This window comes from Salvelinus namaycush, chromosome 13, assembly GCF_016432855.1.
Source record: "Salvelinus namaycush isolate Seneca chromosome 13, SaNama_1.0, whole genome shotgun sequence".
Taxonomy (NCBI): Eukaryota; Metazoa; Chordata; class Actinopteri; order Salmoniformes; family Salmonidae; genus Salvelinus; species Salvelinus namaycush.
The window spans coordinates 35,015,382-35,038,739 of record NC_052319.1 but is presented as its reverse complement, the minus strand read 5'-3'; the positions used below and the strand labels follow the sequence as shown (position 1 = coordinate 35,038,739).

At 45.0% G+C, this 23,358-nt stretch overlaps 1 protein-coding gene across 1 annotated transcript in view; it reads right to left on the bottom strand.

Annotated features, from left to right (window-relative positions):
• LOC120058109 (BCL-6 corepressor-like) overlaps window positions 1-23,358 on the bottom strand; it is a 74,874-nt gene that overhangs the window by 35,172 nt on the left and 16,344 nt on the right. Inside the window, exon 3 of the mRNA XM_039006585.1 lies at window positions 7,334-7,409. Coding sequence (XP_038862513.1) covers window positions 7,334-7,336 — 3 coding nt within the window. The 5' untranslated portion in view covers window positions 7,337-7,409. The remainder of the gene's footprint in view (window positions 1-7,333; window positions 7,410-23,358) is intronic.

The window sequence follows — 23,358 nt, the reverse complement described above, 5'->3', positions numbered from 1 at the left end:
GCCTGCATCTAGTTGATCTAGGATGTAATCAATAACCCAACAGTTACAAACGAGAGTTTATATTGGACAAATTCAGGTTTATTTATCCCTGTTTCGTTCTGTTGGCTTCCTTTTATGATTTTCTTTTACAGAATCAGCGGAATGAATACACCCCTGATCACATGCAAACATAGTTCACTTCATAGCAGCCACATGATCCCGTTGATCAACAGCATGATCCCTTCGATCGTTGTATAATTCCTTCTCGCATCTACGTGCTCTCCTCCTCTCATCTTTTCCCTTTGCTTGTGGACTTCAGTGTACAACACATCAGCTGTCTGACCAGGCGAGAGAAAAGAAATCCAAACCAAACCTTCATACAGTATCATAACCGCTACACACACCCTACATCGTTGTCAACATATTAGCTAACAACGTTAGTAACGTCATAGTCAACATAGCTACTAGAACTATTGCATTAGTAAACACGCTACAATCATGCAGTACAGTGTACAGTCAGCAAGCAGTTACACAGGCGGGCCACGATCGCAAAACATTTATTAATCCAAACGTTTAACGTGACTTGGAAGAGTTCCAGTGTTGGATAGCCATAGCCAGCATAGCAACCCTCTCTGTTTGAGCCGAGTGTTGGAGTAGGTTAAACTAGCTAGCTGCATTCGCTAGCTACACCATATATACAAAAGTATGTGGACACCCCTTCAAATTAGTGGATTTGAATATTTCTGCCACACCCATTAATGACAGGTGTATAAAATCGAAACATTTGCAGTGGAATGGCCTTACTGAAGAACTCAGTGACTTTCAACGTGGCACCGTCATAGGATTCCTCCTTTCCAACAAGTCAGTTTGTCAAATATCTGCCCTGCTAGAGCTAGTGCTGTTATTGTGAAGTGGAAACGTCTATGATTAACAACGGCTCAGCCGCGAAGTGGTAGGCCACACAAGCTCACAGAACGGGACCTCCGAGTGGAGAAACCTCGTAGCATATAAAAAATAATCTTTTCATGGTTGCAACACTCCCTACCGAGTTCCAAACTGCTTCTGGAAGCAACGTCAGCAAAATGACTGTCAGGAGCTTCATGAAATTGGTTTCCATGGCCGAGCAGTGTCAGCTGGAGTGGTGTAAAGCTTGCCGCCATTGGACTATGGAGCAGTGGAAACAAATTCTCTGGAGTGATGAGTCACGCTTCACCATCTGGCAGTCCAACAGAGGAATCTGGGTTTGGCGGATGCCAGGATAACACTACCTACACGAATGCATAGTGCCAACTAGAGGTCGACCGATTATGATTTTTCAACGCCGGTACCGATTATTGGAGGACCAAAAAAAGCCGATACCGATTAATCGGCCGATAACAACTATATACACTGCTCAAAAAAATAAAGGGAACACTAAAATAACACATCCTAGATCTGAATGAATGAAATATTCTTATTAAATACTTTTCTCTTTACATAGTTGAATGTGCTGACAACAAAATCACACAAAAATTATCAATGGAAATCAAATTTATCAACCCATGGAGGTCTGGATTTGGAGTCACACTCAAAATTAAAGTGGAAAACCACACTACAGGCTGATCCAACTTTGATGTAATGTCCTTAAAACAAGTCAAAATGAGGCTCAGTAGTGTGTGTGGCCTCTACGTGCCTGTATGACCTCCCTACAACGCCTGGGCATGCTCCTGATGAGGTGGCGGATGGTCTCCTGAGGGATCTCCTCCCAGACCTGGACTAAAGCATCCGCCAACTCCTGGACAGTCTGTGGTGCAACGTGGCGTTGGTGGATGGAGCGAGACATGATGTCCCAGATGTGCTCAATTGGATTCAGGTCTGGGGAACGGGCGGGCCAGTCCATAGCATCAATGCCTTCCTCTTGCAGGAACTGCTGACACACTCCAGCCACATGAGGTCTAGCATTGTCTTGCATTAGGAGGAACCCAGGGCCAACCGCACCAGCATATGGTCTCACAAGGGGTCTGAGGATCTCATCTCGGTACCTAATGGCAGTCAGGCTACCTCTGGCGAGCACATGGAGGGCTGTGCGGCCCCCCAAAGAAATGCCACCCCACAACATGACTGACCCACCGCCAAACCGGTCATGCTGGAGGATGTTGCAGGCAGCAGAACGTTCACCACGGCATCTCCAGACTCTGTCACGTCTGTCAAATGTGCTCAGTGTGAACCTGCTTTCATCTGTGAAGAGCACAGGGCGCCAGTGGCGAATTTGCCAATCTTGGTGTTCTCTGGCAAATGCCAAACGTCCTGCACGGTGTTGGGCTGTAAGCACAACCCCCACCTGTGGACGTCGGGCCCTCATACCACCCTCATGGAGTCTGTTTCTGACCGTTTGAGCAGACACATGCACATTTGTGGCCTGCTGGAGGTCATTTTGCAGGGCTCTGGCAGTGCTCCTCCTGCTCCTCCTTGCACAAAGGCGGGGGTAGCGGTCCTGCTGCTGGGTTGTTGCCCTCCTACGGCCTCCTCCACGTCTCCTGATGTACTGGCCTGTCTCCTGGTAGCGCCTCCATGCTCTGGACACTACGCTGACAGACACAGCAAACCTTCTTGCCACAGCTCGCATTGATGTGCCATCCTGGATGAGCACATCAATGAGGAACTGAGAAGTGGTCTGTGGTCACCACCTGCAGAACCACCTCCTTTATTGGGGGTGTCTTGCTAATTGCCTATAATTTCCACCTGTTGTCTATTCCATTTGCACAACAGCATGTGAAATTTATTGTCAATCAGTGTTGCTTCCTAAGTGGACAGTTTGATTTCACAGAAGTGTGATTGACTTGGAGTTACATTGTGTTGTTTAAGTGTTCCCTTTATTTTTTTGAGCAGTGTATATATTTGTAATAATAACAATTACAACAATACTGAATGAACAATAAACACTTTTATTTGAACTTAATATAATACATAAATAAAATCTATTTAGTCTCAAATAAAAATGAAACACGCTCAATTTGGTTTAAATAATGCAAAAAACAGCGTTGGAGAAGAAAGTAAAAGTGTAAAAAAGCTAAAGTTTAAGTTCCTTGATCAGAACATATGAAAGCTGGTGGTTCAATATTCCCAGTTCGTTAATATTCCCAGTTAAGAAGTTTTAGGTTGTAGTTTATTATAGGAATTTTGACGCGTCAACTATTTCTCTCTATACCATTTGTATTTCATATACCTTTGACTATTGGATGTTCTAATAGGCACTTTAGTATTGCCAGCCTAATCTCGGGAGTTGATAGGTTTGAAGTCATAAACAGAGCTGTGATCAAGCATTGCTAAGAGCTGCTGGCAAACGCAGTAAAGTTTGAATGAATGCTTACGAGCCTGCTGCTGCCTACCATCGCTCAGTCAGACTGCTCTATCAAATATCAAATCATAGACATAATTATAATAACAGAAATACGAGCCTTTGGTCATTAATATGGTCAAATCCGGAAACTATAATTTCAAAAACAAAACGTTTATTCTTTCGGTGAAATACTGAACCGTTCCGTATTTTATCGAACGTGTGCCAACCCTAAGTCTAAATATTGCTGTTACATTGCACAACCTGTTATGTCATAATTATGTAAAATTCTGGCAAATTAGTTCACAACGAGCCAGGCGGTCCAAACTGTTGCATATACCCTGACTCTGCTTGCACTGAACGCAAGAGAAGTGACAATTGCCATTGTTAATATTGCCTGCTAACATGAATTTCTTTTAACTAAATATGCAGGTTTAAAAATATATTCTTCTGTGTATTGACTTTAAGAAAGGCGTTGTTGTTTATGGTTAGGTACATTTGTGCAAAGATGGTGCTTTTTCGGCAATGTGCTTTTGTTAAATCATCACCCGTTTGGCGAAGATGAAGTAGGCTGTGATTTAAATGATAAATTAACAGGCACCGCAGTGATTATATGCAACGCAGAACAAGCTAGTTAACCGAGTAATATCAACCATGTGTAGTTAACTAGTGATTGTGAAGATTGTTTTTTATAAGATAAGTTTAAATGCTAGCTAGCAACTTACCTTGGCTCCTTGCTGCACTCGCGTAACAGGTGGTCAAGCCTGCCACACAGTTTGCTCATGGATTGCAATGTAAACGGCCATAATTGGGCGTCCAAAAATGCAGATTGCCGATTGTTATGAAAACTTAAAATCGGCCCTAATTAAAATCGTCCATGCCGATTAATCGGTCAACCTCTAGTGCCAACTGTAAAGTTTGGGGGAGGGATAATGGTCTGGGGTGTTTTTCCATTGTTCGGGCTAGACCCCAAAGTTCCAGTAAAGGAAAATCTTCACACTACAGAATACAATGACATTCTAGACGATTCTGTGCTTCCAACTTTGTGGCAACAGTTTGGGGAAGCCGCTTTCCTGTTTCAGCATGACAATGCCCCCATGCACAAAGCAAGGTCCATACAGAACTGGTTTGTCGAGATCGGTGTGGAAGAATTTGAATGGTCTGCACAAAGCCCTGACCTCAAGCCCATCGAACACCTTTGGGATGAATTGGAACGCTGACTGTGAGCCAGGCCTAATCGCCCAACATCAGTGCCCGACCTCACCAATGCTCTTGTGGCTGAATGGAAGCAAGTCCCCGCAGCATTGTTCCAACATCTAGTGGAAAGCCTTCCCAGAAGAGTGGAGGCTGTTATTGCAGCAAAGGTGTGACCAACTCCATAATAATGCCCATGATTTTGGAATGAGATGTTTGACGAGCAGGTGTCTTTTGGTAATGTAGTGTAAAAGTGAAAGTTAAAAAAGACAACTAAATATAGCTCTCTCGCATCTCCTTAATTTTTAAATAAATGTATTCAAAACTGTTCAACTATTGTCTCTCTTTGAGTCAACTTATCACTACTTGTTATGCACTGCAGTCCTAACTAGCTGTAGCTCATGCTTTCAATACTAGATTCATTCTCTGATCCTTTGATTGGGTGGACAACATGCCAGTTCATGCCGCAAGAGCTCTGATAGGTTGGAGAACATCCTCTGGAAGTTGTCATAATTACTGTGTAAGTCTATGGAAGGGGGTGAGAACCATGAGCCTCCTAGGTTTTGTATTGAAGTCAATGTACCTAGAGGAGCGAACTGCAAAAATCACTGAAGCTGGAGACACATATCTCCCGCACTAGCTTTAAGCACCAGCTGTCAGAGCAGCTCACAGATGACTGCACCTGTACATAGCCCATCTGTAAACAGCCCATCTACCTCATCCCCATACTGTATTTTTTTTCTTCTCCTTTGCACCCCAGTATCTCTACTTGCACATTCATCTTCTGCACATCTACCATTGCAGTGTTTAATTGCTGTATTGTAATTACTTCGCCACCATGGCCTATTTACTGCCTTAACTCACCTCATTTGCACTCACTCTATATATACTTTTCCTCCCCTACTGTATTATTGACTGTATGTTTTGTTTATTCCATGTGTAACTCTGTGTTGTTGTATGTGTCGAATTGCTATGCTTTATCTTGGCCAGGTCGCAGTTGCAAATGAGAACTTGTTCTCAACTAGCCTACCTGGTTAAATAAAGGTGAGGGGAAAAAAGAAGAGTAGGATGGAAACTAGCTGTCCTTCGGCTACACCATGGTGCCTCCCCACAGAGTGCTGTCCTTCGGCTACACCATGGTGCCTCCCCACAGAGTGCTGTCCTTCGGCTACACCATGGTGCCTCCCCACAGAGTGCTGTCCTTCGGCTACACCATGGTGCCTCCCCACAGAGTGCTGTCCTTCGGCTACACCATGGTGCCTCCCCACAGAGTGCTGTCCTTCGGCTACACCATGGTGCCTCCCTACAGAGTGCTGTTTCGGCTACACCATGGTGCCTCCCTACAGAGTGCTGTCCTTCGGCTACACCATGGTGCCTCCCTACAGAGTGCTGTCCTTCGGCTACACCATGGTGCCTCCCTACAGAGTGCTGTCCTTCGGCTACACCATGGTGCCTCCCTACAGAGTGCTGTCCTTCGGCTACACCATGGTGCCTCCCTACAGAGTGCTGTCCTTCGGCTACACCATGGTGCCTCCCTACAGAGTGCTGTCCTTCGGCTACACCATGGTGCCTCCCTACAGAGTGCTGTCCTTCGGCTACACCATGGTGCCTCCCTACAGAGTGCTGTCCTTCGGCTACACCATGGTGCCTCCCTACAGAGTGCTGTCCTTCGGCTACACCATGGTGCCTCCCTACAGAGTGCTGTCCTTCGGCTACACCATGGTGCCTCCCTACAGAGTGCTGTCCTTCGGCTACACCATGGTGCCTCCCTACAGAGTGCTGTCCTTCGGCTACACCATGGTGCCTCCCTACAGAGTGCTGTCCTTCGGCTACACCATGGTGCCTCCCTACAGAGTGCTGTCCTTCGGCTACACCATGGTGCCTCCCTACAGAGTGCTGTCCTTCGGCTACACCATGGTGCCTCCCTACAGAGTGCTGTTGAGGCTACACCATGGTGCCTCCCTACAGAGTGCTGTTGAGGCTACACCATGGTGCCCTCCCTACAGAGTGCTGTTGAGGCTACACCATGGTGCCCTCCCTACAGAGTGCTGTCCTTCGGCTACACCATGGTGCCTCCCTACAGAGTGCTGTTGAGGCTACACCATGGTGCCTCCCTACAGAGTGCTGTCCTTCGGCTACACCATGGTGCCTCCCTACAGAGTGCTGTCCTTCGGCTACACCATGGTGCCTCCCTACAGAGTGCTGTTGAGGCTACACCATGGTGCCTCCCTACAGAGTGCTGTCCTTCGGCTACACCATGGTGCCTCCCTACAGAGTGCTGTCCTTCGGCTACACCATGGTGCCTCCCTACAGAGTGCTGTTGAGGCTACACCATGGTGCCTCCCTACAGAGTGCTGTTGAGGCTACACCATGGTGCCTCCCTACAGAGTGCTGTTGAGGCTACTGTAGACTGATTGCAAAACAGTTTGTTTCAATCAATTACTTGGTGACCTGTTAATATATTTAGTGTAGTTCTATCTGAAAAGGATAACTTTAATGTTTTACTATTTTTACTTTTATTAATTTCAATGAGAATGGTCCTCCCCTTCCTCCTCTGAGGAGCTTCCACTGCTGCAATATTTATTTTAAAAAATGGAACAAAAAAGCTACAAAATATTTCCCAAGCAAGAATTTAGCTAGGTCTGTCTGGGAATGGTCTGAGTGACGAACTTAATTGGAGGAGCCTAATTTGAGGGAGATGTAACTAACAGTGTTAGTTTCATCAGCTGCTGTGCAATTTACAGATACAAAACACAGGAAAACACATTGACTGTCCTGGGCCTTTAACCTTGTTATAAACAGTGTTATAAAACTGTAATATACATGATATAGACGATGACGTACCATGCTTTGTGTGATGTGGTTCCCTTCACTTAAATCCAGATTTCTCTGGGTCCCCGCATCACTAACAGGTCATCTCCTGGAGAGAAAACACATGGGCAGAATCATTTGCACACATACATATACACTGACATGTCATAATAGGGGTGTTTCCTGGTGTGGTGGCAGTGGTGTGCTCGAGTTAATGACTGACTTAAAGGCTTGAGTTTTCAATAGCACCAACAACACGTCACGCTGAGAAAGAGCGAGAAGGGAGACGAAGGGCAGAAAGGTGGGGAGAGGGTGTGATCCCTCTGCTATTGTAACACACACACACTCCCCCTCCACCCAAAGTAGTCCCCCAATCTATAGCCCTCTCGCATTCCCCACCCACCCAAGGGGGTAGCCAACTTACATTGTGGGGCCCCAGCCATTCAATCACATTCTCCACATACTCGTTTTCACTCGTACACCCTCCTTGCCCTTCCCTCCCGCCATTCTGCCGGCTGGCTAATATTCAAATTGCCTTCCAAAACAAACTTAAGGTCACTTTGAATAGGCTATTTATTGCTCAAACACCAAACATACAAACACATAACCTGCGTTATCACCGTTAAGTGAGGATGGTGAAATTGCTGGTAGTGAGAGGTACCCATTTACCCAAGTCAGTCAGTCAGTGAGAGAGAGAGAGGAGAGGGAGAGCGCAAGAGAGAAAAACTTGGCTTCTCCATCATAGGAAAGAAACTCGTCTGTGGCTCGAGCTCCGGGCCACAGGCATGCCGCTTTTATTACAGTGCCCTCGAGCTCATTAATCTCCTTCCCCCTTGCTGTTCCTCCCTTCCCCCTCTTCTTCCTTGCCTGGAGGCTCAGGCACAACACAGTCCTGCCTGTCTGGTCTGCCCTGTCTGGTCTGGCCTGGTCTGCCCTGTCTGGTCTGGCCTGCCCTGTCTGGTCTGGTCTGGTCTGGTCTGGCCTGCCCTGTCTGGTCTGGCCTGGTCTGCCCTGTCTGGTCTGCCCTGTCTGGTCTGCCCTGTCTGTTCTGGCCTGGTCTGCCCTGTCTGGTCTGGCCTGTCTGGTCTGGTCTGGTCTGGCCTGTCTGGTCTGCCCTGTCTGGTCTGGTCTGCCCTGTCTGGTCTGGTCTGGCCTGTCTGGTCTGGCCTGTCTGGTCTGTCTGGTCTGGCCTGTCTGGTCTGGTCTGGTCTGGTCTGGTCTGGCCTGCCCGGTCTGGCCTGCCCGGTCTGGCCTGCCCGGTCTGGCCTGCCCGGTCTGGCCTGGTCTGCCCTGTCTGGTCTGGCCTGGTCTGCCCTGTCTGGTCTGGCCTGGTCTGCCCTGTCTGGTCTGGCCTGGTCTGCCCTGTCTGGTCTGGCCTGGTCTGCCCTGTCTGGTCTGGCCTGGTCTGGTCTGGTCTGCCCTGGTCTGGTCTGGCCTGGTCTGGTCTGCCCTGGTCTGGTCTGCCCTGGTCTGGTCTGCCCTGGTCTGGTCTGCCCTGGTCTGGTCTGCCCTGGTCTGGTCTGCCCTGGTCTGGTCTGCCCTGGTCTGGTCTGGCCTGCCCTGGTCTGGCCTGCCCGGTCTGGCCTGGTCTGCCCTGCCTGATCTGCCCTGCCTGGCCTGCCCGGTCTGGCCTGCCCTGCCTGGCCTGCCCGGTCTGGCCTGCCCGGTCTGGCCTGCCCGGTCTGGCCTGCCCGGTCTGGCCTGGTCTGTCTGGCCTGGTCTGCCTGGCCTGGTCTGCCTGGCCTGGTCTGCCTGGCCTGGTCTGCCTGGCCTGGTCTGCCTGGCCTGCCCTGCCTGTCTGGCCTGGTCTGCCCTGCCTGTCTGGCCTGGTCTGCCCTGCCTGTCTGGCCTGGTCTGCCCTGCCTGTCTGGCCTGGTCTGCCCTGCCTGTCTGGCCTGGTCTGCCCTGCCTGTCTGGCCTGGTCTGCCCTGCCTGTCTGGCCTGGTCTGCCCTGCCTGTCTGGCCTGGTCTGCCCTGCCTGTCTGGCCTGGTCTGCCCTGCCTGTCTGGCCTGGTCTGCCCTGCCTGTCTGGCCTGGTCTGCCCTGCCTGTCTGGCCTGGTCTGCCCTGCCTGGTCTGCCCTGGTCTGCCCTGCCTGGTCTGCCCTGGTCTGCCCTGCCTGTCTGGCCTGGTCTGTCTGGCCTGGTCTGTCTGGCCTGGTCTGTCTGGCCTGGTCTGTCTGGCCGGCCTGGTCTGCCTGGTCTGTCTGGCCGGCCTGGTCTGCCCGAACAACATCAGTGTGAGACAGAACCCTTACATTTCCACATAACATGTTGGGGGCGATGAAACAGATCACCATTCATTTTCAATGGAGGGAAGTGAAGAGGGAGGAGGGACCATTGGGCAATGCCTGGGCGAGGGAGCGTAAACAGAGCGGGACAAATGTTGGGAAATGCTGAACTTTATGCAAATACTCTGATTTTGCAACGATATTGACCAATCAAAGCTCACTCTAGCTTCCAGCCCCTACAACAAGAAAATAGCTTCAAGTGTTTTGTCAAATTCTGGTGGAGTCAACTAATAAAAGACTGGACGACCTGACCAGAGAGGTCCAGGACCTGAAGAACAATTCTGGTGGAGTCAACTAATAACAGACTGGACGACCTGACCAGAGAGGTCCAGGACCTGAAGAACAATACTGGTGGAGTCAACTAATAAAAGACTGGACGACCTGACCAGAGAGGTCCAGGACATGAACAATACTGGTGGAGTCAACTAATAACAGACTGGACGACCTGACCAGAGAGGTCCAGGACATGAAGAACAATACTGGTGGAGTCAACTAATAAAAGACTGAACGACCTGACCAGAGAGGTCCAGGACATGAAGAACAATACTGGTGGAGTCAACTAATAAAAGACTGGACGACCTGACTAGAGAGGTCCAGGACATGAAGAACAATACTGGTGGAGTCAACTAATAAAATAATGGACGACCTGACCAGAGAGGTCCAGGACCTGAAGAACAATACTGGTGGAGTCAACTAATAAAAGACTGGACGACCTGACCAGAGAGGTCCAGGACATGAAGAACAATACTGGTGGAGTCAACTAATAAAAGACTGGACGACCTGACTAGAGAGGTCCAGGACATGAAGAACAATACTGGTGGAGTCAACTAATAAAAGACTGGACGACCTGACCAGAGAGGTCCAGGACCTGAAGAACAATACTGGTGGAGTCAACTAATAAAAGACTGGACGACCTGACCAGAGAGGTCCAGGACATGAAGAACAATACTGGTGGAGTCAACTAATAAAAGACTGGACGACCTGACCAGAGAGGTCCAGGACCTGAAGAAAAGTTTGCAGTTCTCCCAGGGTCAGCACGATGAGTTGAAACAGGAGAACAGCAAGATGACAGCAGTCTGTAAGTCATTGAGAGAGAACATCAGTGCTGTGTGTAAATCCATGATAATGACGGATAAAATCAGATTATCGAGGGACAATCAAGGCGGAACAACATGGTTGTAGATGGAATTTCAGAATCTCCACGAGACTTGGACGGAGTCTGAGGACAAAGTGAGGGAAATTATCTACGAGAAATTGAACATGGACCACAGGAATATTGAGTTGGATCACAACTACAGGACTGGAAAACCCATTACCAGCCCAGGTGACAGGCCCAGGCCGATTGTGGTCAAGTTCCTGAGGTTCAAGTTCAAGGTAGCTGTTCTGGAAAGAGCCACGAATTTACGAGGAAAGTAGATTTTCCTCAACACGGACTATCCTGAAGCTGTGCGCCAGAAAAGGAAAGAACTTATCACAGCCATGAAAGCTGCCAGAGCGTGTGAGGACATTGCTTACATCCGCAATGACAGGCTCATTGTCTACCCTTCCTCCCAGAATCCTGGAAGGGATGAGATAGCTAAGCATATGGGTTTGTAGCTTCAACCCTGCAGCACACACACACTAATTGATTAATGGACTGCTGAATGTACATTTTTTATCTTGCTTGGTTTGTTCTTTTTCATATTATGTCCATCTCTGATAAGCTACCCAGGAAAGGGCTGAAAATAGCCCATATTAATATATGTAGCCTTAGAAATAAGGTTAATGCAATCAATAACTTGCTAACATTCATGTATTTGCCATTTCTGAGACTCAGAAAATGAATTTGATGACACAGCAGTAGCAGTATAAGGTTATAACATCTATAGAAGAGACAGAAATGCTTATGGGAGAGGTGTTGCTGTATACTATATAGAACTCTAATAGAATATATATATATATACACATACATACAGTGGGGCAAAAAAGTATTTAGTCAGCCACCAATTGTGCAAGTTCTCCCACTTAAAAAGATGAGAGAGGCCTGTAATTTTCATAGGTACACTTCAACTATGACAGACAAAATGAAAAAAAAAATCCAGAAAAGCACATTGTAGTATTTTTAATGAATTTATTTGCAAATTATGGTGGAAAATAAGTATTTGGTCAATAACAAAAGTTTCTCAATACTTTGTTATATACCCTTTGTTGGCAATGACAGAGGTCAAACGTTTTCTGTAAGTCTTCACAAGGTTTTCACACACTGTTGCTGGTATTTTGGCCCATTCCTCCATTCAGATCTCCTCTAGAGCAGTGATGTTTTGGGGCTGTTGCTGGGCAACACAGACTTTCAACTCCCTCCAAAGATTTTCTATGGGGTTGAGATCTGGAGACTGGCTAGGCCACTCCAGGAACTTGAAATGCTTCTTACGAAGCCACTCTTTCATTGCCCGGGCGGTGTGTTTGGGATCATTGTCATGCTGAAAGACCCAGCCACGTTTCATCTTCAATGCCCTTGCTGATGGAAGGAGGTTTTCACTCAAAATCTCACGATACATGGCCCCATTCATTCTGTCCTTTACACGGATCAGTCGTCCTGGTCCCTTTGCAGAAAAACAGCCCCAAAGCATGATGTTTCCACCCCCATGCTTCACAGTAGGTATGGTGTTCTTTGGATGCAACTCAGCATTCTTTGTCCTCCAAACACGACGAGTTGAGTTTTTACCAAAAAGTTCTATTTTGGTTTCATCTGACCATATGACATTCTCCCAATCTTCTTCTGGATCATCCAAATGCTCTCTAGCAAACTTCAGATGGGCCTGGACACGTCTGGCACTGCAGGATTTGAGTCCCTGGCGGCGTAGTGTGTTACTGATGGTAGGCTTTGTTACTTTGGTCCCAGCTCTCTGCAGGTCATTCACTAGGTCCCCCCATGTGGTTCTGGGATTTTTGCTCACCGTTCTTGTGATCATGTTGACCCCACGGGGTGAGATCTTGTGTGGAGCCCCAGATCGAGGGAGATTATCAGTGGTCTTGTATGTCTTCCATTTCCTAATAATTGCTCCCACAGTTGATTTCTTCAAACCAAGCTGCTTACCTATTGCAGATTCAGTCTTCCCAGCCTGGTGCAGGTCTACAATTTTGTTTCTGGTGTCCTTTGACAGCTCTTTGGTCTTGGCCATAGTGGAGTTTGGAGTGTGACTGTTTGAGGTTGTGGACAGGTGTCTTTTATACTGATAACAAGTTCAAACAGGTGCCATTAATACAGGTAACGAGTGGAGGACAGAGGAGCCTCTTAACTTCTTTGGGCTGCAAGCCCGAAGCCGGGCACAATATGACAACAGCCACTTCAAGTGCAGGGCGCGAAATTCAAAATATATTTTTTAGAAATATTTAACTTTCACACATTAACAAGTCCAATACAGCATATGAAAGATAAACATCTTGTGAATCCAGCCAACATGTCCGATTTTTAAAATGTTTTACAGCGAAAACACCACGTATATTTATGTTAGCTCACCACCAAATACAAAAAAGGACAGACATTTTTCACAGCACAGGTAGCATGCACCAAACCAACCTAACTAACCAAGAACCAACCAAACTAACCAAGAAACAACTTCATCAGATGACAGTCTTATAACATGTTATACAATAAATGTATGTTTTGTTCGAAAATGTGCATATTTGAGGTATAAATCATAGTTTTACATTGCAGCTACCATCAAAAATATCACCAAAGCAGCCAGAATAATTACAGAGAGCAACGTGAAATACCTAAATACTCATCATAAAACATTTATGAAAAATACATGGTGTACAGCAAATGAAAGATAAACATCTTGTGAATCCAGCCAATATTTCCGATTTCTTACGTGTTTTACAGCGAAAACACAATATAGCGTTATATTAGCTTACCACAATAGCCAGAAACACAAGCCATTCCCCAGTAGCAAAAGTTAGCGATCGTAACAAACCAGCAAAAGATATATAATTTTTGACTAACCTTGATAAGCTTCATCAGATGACAGTCCTATAACATCAGGTTATACATACACTTATGTTTTGTTCGAAAATGTGCATATTTAGAGCTGAAATCAGTGGTTATACATTGTGCTAACGTAGCATATTTTTCCCACAACGTCCGGATATTTTTCTGACACTTTTTCTGACACACATATTCTGACCAAATAACTATTCATAAACATACCTAAAAAATACATGTTGTATAGGAAATTATAGATACACTAGTTCTTAATGCAATCGCCGTGTTAGAATTCTAAAAATAACTTCATTACGACATCCAGCTTAGGTATAGCGAGAGAGTACCCAAAAGCTGGGCGCAAACGACTAGCACAACATGTTCGACAGATATATGAAATAGCATCATAAAATGGGTCCTACTTTTGCTGATCTTTCATCAGAATGTTGTACAAGGGGTCCTTTGTCGGGAACAATCGTTGTTTGGATTTAGAACGGCCTTTTTCCCTCTCGATTTAGCAAGCACACTTGCCAAGTGGCGTGAATCTCTCCATCGTCAACAAACTCAGAGAACGGAACACGGCAAAACTCCCGAAAAAATTTCAATAATCTGATTAAACTATATTGAAAAAACATACTTTACGATGATATTGTCACATGTATCAAATAAAATCAAAGCCGGAGATATTAGTCGTCCATAACGACAGCTTATCAGAAGGCAAATCCAGGTCCCTTGACGCGCTCTCCAGAAAACTGGTGACACGTCATACAAAGAGCATTTATTCGAGCCCAGATCAAGTTACACACTCCATTTCTTCTCTCACTACTTGTCGACATCTAGTGGAAGACGTATGAAGTGCATCTAAACGAATAAATATCAAGGACTTTAATAGGCAGGCCCTAGAAGAGAGCATCGATTTCAGATTTTCCACTTCCTGTCAGGAAGTTTGCTGCAAAAGGAGTTCTGTTTTACTCACAGATATAATTCAAATGGTTTTAGAAACTAGAGAGTGTTTCTATCCAATAGTAATAATAATATGCATATTGTAAGAGCAAGAATTGAGTACGAGGCCGTTTGAAATGGGCACCTTTTATTCGGCTACTCAATACTGCCCCTGCAGCCCAAACAGGTTAAAGAAGAAGTTACAGGTCTGTGAGAGCCAGAAATCTTGCTTGTTTGTAGGTGACCAAATACTTATTTTCCACCATCATTTGCAAATAAATTCATAAAAAATCCTACAATGTGATTTTCTGGATTTTTTTTTCTCATTTAGTCTGTCATAGTTTAAGTGTACCTATGATGAAAATTACAGGCCTCTCATCTTTTTAAGTGGGAGAACTTGCACAATTGGTGTGTGTGTGTGTGTGTGTGTGTGTGTGTGTGTGTGTGTGTGTGTGTGTGTGTGTGTGTGTGTGTATATATATATCAGAGCCATATCCCTGTAATGCTTAGAGATCTTATGTCAAGTGTTATTGAAGTGTTGTGGTTGCAGGTTCACTTGGAACATCTAAAGCCTTTTCTTTTGGAGTGTTGGTATAGGCCACCAAGTGCTAACAGTCAGTATCTAAATAATGTGTGTGAAATGCTTAATAGTGTATGTGATGTAAACAGAGAGGTCTACAGTCGTGGCCAAAAGTTTTGAGAATGGAAATTAATATTTGTGTCAAAGTTGGCCGCTTCAGTGTCTTTAGATATTTTTGTCAGATGTTACTATGTAATACTGAAGTATAATTACAAGCATTTCATAAGTGTCAAAGGCTTTTATTGACAATTACATGAAGTTGATGCAAAGAGTCAATATTTGCAGTGTTGACCCTTCTTTTTCAAGACCTCTGCAATCCGCCCTGGCACGCTGTCAATTAACTTCTGGGCCACATCCTGACTGATGGCAGCCCATTCTTGCATAATCAATGCTTGGAGTTTGTCAGAATTTGTGGGGTTTTGTTTGTCCACCCGCCTCTTGAGGATTGACCACAAGTTCTCAATGGTATTAAAGTCTGGGGAGTTTCCTGGCCATGGACCCAAAATATCGATGTTTTGTTCCCCGAGCCACTTAGTTATCACTTTTGCCTTATGGCAAGGTGCTCCATCATGCTGGAAAAGGCATTGTTCGTCACCAAACTGTTCCTGGATGGTTGGGAGAAGTTGCTCTCGGAGGATGTGTTGTTACCATTCTTTATTCATAGCTGTGTTCTTAGGCAAAATTGTGAGTGAGCCCACTCCCTTGGCTGAGATGCAACCCCACACATGAATGGCCTCAGGATGCTTTACTGTTGGCATGACACAGGACTGATGCTAGTGCTCACCTTGTCTTCTCCGGACAAGCTTTTTTCCAGATTCCCCAAACAATCGGAAAGGGGATTCATCAGAGAAAATGACTTTACCCCAGTCCTCAGCAGTCAAATCCCTGTACCTTTTGCAGAATATCAGTCTGTCCTTGATGTTTTTCCTGGAGAGAAGTGGCTTCTCTGCTGCCCTTCTTGACACCAGGCCATCCTCCAAATGTCTTCGCCTCACTGTGCGTGCAGATGCACTCACACCTGCCTGCTGCCATTCCTGAGCAAGCTCTGTACTGGTGGTGCCCCGATCCCGCAGCTGAATCAACTTTAGGAGACGGTCCTAGCACACTTTCTTGGGCGCCCTGAAGCCTTCTTCACAACAATTGAACCGCTCTTCTTGAAGTTCTTGATAATCCGATAAATGGTTGATTTAGGTGCAATCTTACTGGCAGCAATATCCTTGCCTGTGAAGCCCTTTTTGTGCAAAGCAATGATGACGGCATGTGTCTCCTTGCAGGTAACAATGGCTGACAGAGGAAAAACAATGATTCCAAGCACCACCCTCCTTTTGAAGCTTCCAGTCTGTTATTCAAACTCAATCAGCATGACAGAGTGATCTCCAGTCTTGTCCTCGTCAACACTCACAGGAGATAATCACTGACGTGATGTCAGCTGGTCCTTTTGTGGCAGGGCTGAAATGCAGTGGAAATGTTTTGGGGGGGGATTCAGTTAATTTGCATGGCAAAGAGGGACTTTGCAATTAATTGCAATTCATCTGATCACTTTTCATAACATTCTGGAGTATATGCAAATTTCCATCATACAAACTGAGGCAGCAGACTTTGTGAAAATGTATATTTGTGTCATTCTCAAAACTTTTGGCCACAACTGTACTTTCTTGGGGACCTGAATATTCACTGGTTTTCATCAAGCTGTCCGCTCAAGAGGAAGCTTTTCGCTGTAACCAGTTCCTGTAATCTGGTTCAGGGTATTAATCAACCTACCAGGGTGTTTACAACCACTACAGGAACAAGACCATCCACATGATTCAATCACATTTTTACTGATACTGTATCCATCACATTTTTACTAATACTGTATAACTTTGTTCTAAAGCTGTATTTCGTGCCCATTGGATGCAGTGATTACATAGTGGCTATATCCAGGAGAGCCAAATTTCCAAAAGCTGGGCCAAAAAAATTGTGCATAAGAGATCATACAAAAGATTTTGCCATGACTCTTATATTGATGTTAAAAATATTTGTTGGTCTGATGTGATAAGGAGAATCCAGATGCTGCACTTAATGAATTTATGAAATTGCTTCTTTCAATTATTGATAAACATATGAAACTGACTGTTAAGGCTCCATGGATTGATGAGGAATTGAAAAACTATGGTTGAAAGAGATGGGGCAAAAAGTAGTGGCTAGAAATTTTGGCTGCACATCTGACTGGCAAATTGAGAAATGATGTGACTAAACTCAACAAAAATAAGAAGAAACTGTATTATGAAGCCAAGATCAATGATATAAAGTGATGGGGAAAAAACTTAAGTACTTAAAAAAAAAATGTCCAGAAAGACTAATTGAACTCCATCTTTCATCAAATCAGATGGCTTATTCATCACAAAATCATTGTGTTTATTTTAATGATTACTTCATTGGCAAAGTGGGCAAACGTAGGCAGGAAATGCCAACAATTAGCAGTGAGCCATCGTATTAATGCATAAAAAACAAATAATGAAAGAAATGCATTGCAAGTTTGAATTTTGTAAAGTTAGTGTGGGAGAGGTGGGGAAATTATTGTTAACAATCAATAATGACAAACCTCCTGGCATTGATAATTAGATGGAAAGCTACTGAGGATGGTAGCTGCCTCTATAGCCACTCCTACAGTATCTGTCATATCTTTAATCTGAGCCTGGAGGAAAGTCTCCATCCTCAGGCCTGGAGGGAAGCTAAAGTAATTACGCTACCCAAGAGAGTGGCAAAGCGGCCTTTACTGGTTGTAACAGCAGACCTATCAGCTTGATCCCAGCTCTTAGCAAACTGTTGGGGAAAAATAGTGTTTGACCAAATACAATGCTATTTTTCTGTAACCAAATTAACAATAGACTTTCAGCATGCTTATAGAGAAGGGCACTCAACATGTACTGCACTGACACAACAGGTTATTGATAATAAGATGATTGTGGGAGCTGTACTGTTAGATTCCTGTGCAGCTTTTGATATTATTGACCACAACCTGTTGTTGAAAAAACATGTGTGTTATGGCTTTTCAAACTCTGCCATATCGTGGATTCAGAGCTCTCTCTCTAATAGAACACAAAGGGTTTTTGTGAATGGAAGCTTCTCTAATGTCAAACATGTAAAGTGTGGTGTTCCGCAGTGCAGCTCTCTAAGCCCTCTACTCTTTTCTAATTTTACCAATGACCCGCCACTGGCATTAAACAAAGCATGTGTCCATGCATGCTGATGATTCAACCATATACACATCCGCAACCACAGTTAATGAAGTCACTGAAACCCTTAACAAAGAGTTGCAGTCTGTTTTGAAATGGGTGGCCAGAAATAAACTGTTGAACAAGTTGAGACTAAATTATTTGGTGTTACCTTAGAATGTAAACTGTCATGGTCAAAACATATAGATTCAATGTTTGTTATGATGGGGAGAGGTTTGTTTTTTGACACCACACTCCAAAAGCAAGTCCTGCAGGCTCTAGTTTTGTCTTATCTTGATTATTGTCCAGTCGTGTATTTGAGTGCTGCAAGGAAAGACCGGCATGTCTTGATCTTCATTGTAACCAGAAGGCTGATATAAATACTATGCATGCCAGTCTCTTGGCTAAGAGTTGAGAGACTGACTGCACCACTTCTTTTTATAAGAAACAAAATGTTGAAAATCCCAAATTGTTTGCATAGTCAACTTGCACACAGCTCTGACACACACTTACCCCAAAAGGGTTCTATTCACAGTCCCCAAATCCAGAACAAAATCAAGAATACTTACAATATTATATAGAGCCATTATTGAATGGAACTTCCTTCCATCTCATTTTGCTCAAATTAACAGCAAACCTGTTTTTTTTTAAACAGATAAAGTAACACCTCAGGGCACAACGCCTCTTCACTATTTGATCTAGATAGTTTGTGTGTATGTATTGACATGTAGGCTACGTGTGCCTTTTTTAAATAATGTAGTTCTGGCCTTGAGCGGTTTTTGTCTATTAATCTTCTGTATTTATGTAATGTTTCATGTTTTGTGTGAACCCCAGGAAGAGTAGATGCTGCTAACAGCTAATGGGAATCCTAATAAAACACCAAATACTGGATTGGCTGTTGATACCTAGCACTACCTAGCCTGCTTGCTAGCATCCACATGAGGGCAAAGCTAGAATGGCTATCCAAATTATTGTGATATGTGGAAATCCCGTTTTACGCCCTGTGTGTGTCTCTCAATTTGCCCGAGAACATCTGCTGCCCGAACAGCCGGGATCATTCAGTCTTTCTCATCCCGCCATACCTTCTCTCGCACAAAACATTTTCCACGAACTCACAGGAAACCGTGTCAGGGGGACTGAATGCAGCAGTATGAAGTAGAAATAGAAAAGGAGTGGAACCATGCTGTATGTCGACTTAAGAGCATGGAGAGGTCGAAATAATAGAGGAGGAAGGATGGAAAGGCAAACTGACATCTCCTCCATGACCAACCCACACATTTAGGCCCTCTCGCGACTCATCCATGGGGGAACATTGGTGTAGCGGAGAGCAGGTCATCCCCTCATGGGACAGCCGGTCTTAAAAAAACACCTCCAACCGCCCAACACTCTGCAAGACATTCAAAACTGTGTCATGACGGCCTCTGTTGGTCCATCAATGTAAGCCTAAACGTGTAATGTTAAGCAATAAACCACATTAAAAGCCTATATAAAACAGCAGAGAGCATAACAGAAACCTGCTGTCTGTGGTTACAGGTTTGGATCGCTCAAGTGATCTGCAACATGAGGCTACGTTCACACGCATGGATCGATGAGGGCAAACGGGTTCAGCCCGAGTAGCCAATGCACTGTGTAATGTTCAATATCCTAGACTATATCCATGGGCACAAAATCCTCAACAACGAAAACACACGAACACACACACATTGAGTGGTAATTTGAAAGCCTATCAATCGTCGCGCTTTACCAAAACATTAAAGGGTATAAAGCATGAGTTTTTACTCCCCAATGTAACAGAGTATGGTCAAAGACTTACTAATGTAGTTGTAGTCACCATCTGGTTACCTACAACTACAAACAGTTATATTTTAGCGGTTTTTACATATTTATTAACTTATTTCCAGATATCTCCTAAACTACCCACAATGCACTATTTATCAACTTTATATGGAGAATCTACTCTGCGTTAGCTAGCTCGACATGGCTAACATTAGCCACTAGCCATGCAGACAGTGTTGGCAGTGGTGAGCTACAATCCACCAATCATGAGGAGGTGTGATATAAACAACCAATCAGATTCCCCACACGTGGGGGGAGCATAATCTCTGTGAAGTAGTCTACTAGAGTTTTTCAACCTTGGCTTAGTACTAGCACACTACAGTAGCTGACTGACTGCGATTTTGTGATAATTTCCATCTACCTGGAGCCTTCCTCCGATCGCCATCTTCTTGTTGGCTGTTACCCTCGTCTTGTGCCCAATGCTGCCTCTGGATTAATGCCTCTGGACTCTATCTACTTTGGATTTACCGCACTATATTGCTATTGGAATAGCTGACTCTCCCTTTGCCGTTGAAACTGCCTCTCCCTCTGAAGCGCCTAGCTCCTTGGCTCTTCCTTGGTAGCTAACACAGCCGTCAATCAGTAAGTCTTCGCTCTCTCTACTTTATATCTGCTGGCTTTCTGTATTGTGTTCTGTGGGTTCCTGCCCGTGTTAGACTAGTTAATATTGTTCTCTGGCTTACTACTTAGATATGTCAACCGTGGTGGATAGCTAGCTAAGCTAAGATAATGTTACCGGTATATGCAGTTATTTGATAGCTAGTTAGATGGTGTTATTAATTTCCAAAACGTTGGTTTACTAGGTGTTGATAGCAACTGGTTGACTCATGCAGTGCTAACGTAACGTTAGCAGGCTGGTAGGGCTATCGTTACCTGGCTAGTAGGGCTAACATTAGCAGGCTAGTTGGCTAGCAACCTTGCAAGCTGATTTGCAACAAATTCATAAAGTGTTCGCTTATACATTGGCTGAAATTTTAATTGAAACCAGTAGTCATGAGCGCAAATGATTTGGTTTTATTTGAAGTTACATACACTGAGAAAAACATAAAGGCAACATGCAACAATTTCAACGATTTTACTGAGTTACAGTTCATATAAGGAAATCAGTCAAATGAAATAAATAAATTAGGCCGTAATCTATGGATTTCACATGACTGGGCAGGGCCGTAGCCATGGGTGGGTCTGGGAGGGCATAGGCCCACCCACTAGGGCGCCAAGCCCACCCACTGGGGAGCCAGGCCCAGCCAATCAGAATGAGTTATCCCCACAAAAGGGCTTTATTACAGACAGAAATACTCAGTTTCAGTTTCCTTAGCTGTCCGGGTGGCTGGTCTCAAACAATCCCGCAGGTGAAGAAGCTGGATGTGGAGGTCCTGGGCTGGTCGTGGTTACACGTGGTTTGCGGCTGTGAGGCCAGCTGGATGTACGGCTAAATTCTCTAAAACAACGTTGGATGTAGCTTATGGTAGAGCCAATAGCTCTGGTGGACATGCCTGCAGTCAGCATGCCAGTTGCACGCTCCCTCAACTTGAGATATCTGTGGCATTGTGTTGTGTGACAAAACGTCACATTTTAGAGTGACCTTTTGTCCCCAGCACAAAGTGCACCTGTGTCATGATCACGCTGTTTAATCGGCTTCTTGATAAGCCACACCTGTCAGGTGGATGGATTATCTTGGTAAAGGAGAAATGCTCACTAACAGGGATGTAAAAAAAAAGTGTGCACAAAATTTGACAGAAATAAGCTTTCTGTGCGTATGGAAAATGTCTGGGATCTATTATTTCAGCTCATGAAACATGGGACCAACACTTTACATGTTGCATTTATATATTTTTGTTCAGTATACATTTCAACTTATTTCTGTTTGAGTGTACATTATAGGGAATAGGCTGACTCGCAGGGTCCTCCATATAACGGTCTCCTTCATATAATGTCACACTCAGCAAAACATTTTCCGACATGACTTAAGTATTCTGATTGGTTTTATGTAATAACTCGAAAAATAGAAGTTAGATGTAACTTTGAATTGGCACATTTAATGTATATGCTAATTAAAATACATATGTTACTTGTCTAGACTGTGTCCGAAGCCGGAATGATTTAAATCTACACCTCTTTAAAATACACAGGTGTATAGCAAAACCAACACGCTGAGCGCCTTCATACGAGACTGTGTGTGTGTGTGTGCGCACGCGCGCAACGTGAGGAAAAGCCAGAGCATGTCGATTCCCATCCCTGGTGCTAAGAATAGTTTGCGCAACAAACAACTCCCGACAGCCATTCATCAGAAACCGTGGTCAGGGGGCAGGCGGGCGGGGAGAGCGAGGGAGCGGCCGGGCTGGAGCCCGATTCGCACCATTAAACCGAAAACCACCGGGTGTTTTTAGCAAGCCTAGTAACCTGTAGTCCAGTCATTATTGTGTTGTGGGGGAGGGAGCTGCGCAGAGAAAGAGAGAGAGAGCAAGTGAGGCGGAGAGAGATTAAGAGAGAGACCTCAGTTCCAGTCTATCTCGTTTCCTGTTACTATCGCGACTTGACCTCCATCTGACATGCCATACGGGGAGGAACAAACACCAGAGCCACTGATAATTTCCTCACGGCCAACGCTCAACCGACTTCCCAGGTTGCCCTCCTTTAATTTGTTATCCCTTTGGAGAGAAGAATGTAGGTGTGTGTGTGTGTGAGTGTGTGTTACAGAGAAGTGGTATGGGCTACATTTTCCCGTGCCTGGCCTGCTGCTGTGCAAGCCCTTCTCTCTATATCGACCTGCAGGCTCGAGCGAACAGGGACGAGGAAGGGGTGCAGAGCGGAGTGTTGGCGCCCTCGCGCTCTTTGTCCCTGGCGCTCGGCCAGCTCTCCCTGGAGCGCCGAGGCTCGAGCTCCTGCTCTAAAAAAAATAGTGTGACGCAGGATACTCTCCGCAGCGACGAGGGCGGGGGAAAACACGGCTTATTATGCACACACCACTACGCTGTGTGCGTTTCCAAAACGAAAACAATGCTGAAAAAACAACGAAAACAAATATTAGAAGGGGTTTAAAAATCGCGTCTGGATTAGGCTAAATACAATCTATTCACCACTTTAAAATGATGGCTGCCCATAATACCAGGGGGGTCCATAATTTGTCTCGTTTGAGGTAATACAATGATTACAGGTGTCTCAATAGTTGTAAATAAAATAGCAGTTATGTCTTTTGATACATCACATTTATTTTGTTTATTTGGCATTCATTAACATTCATTACGAGAGTAAT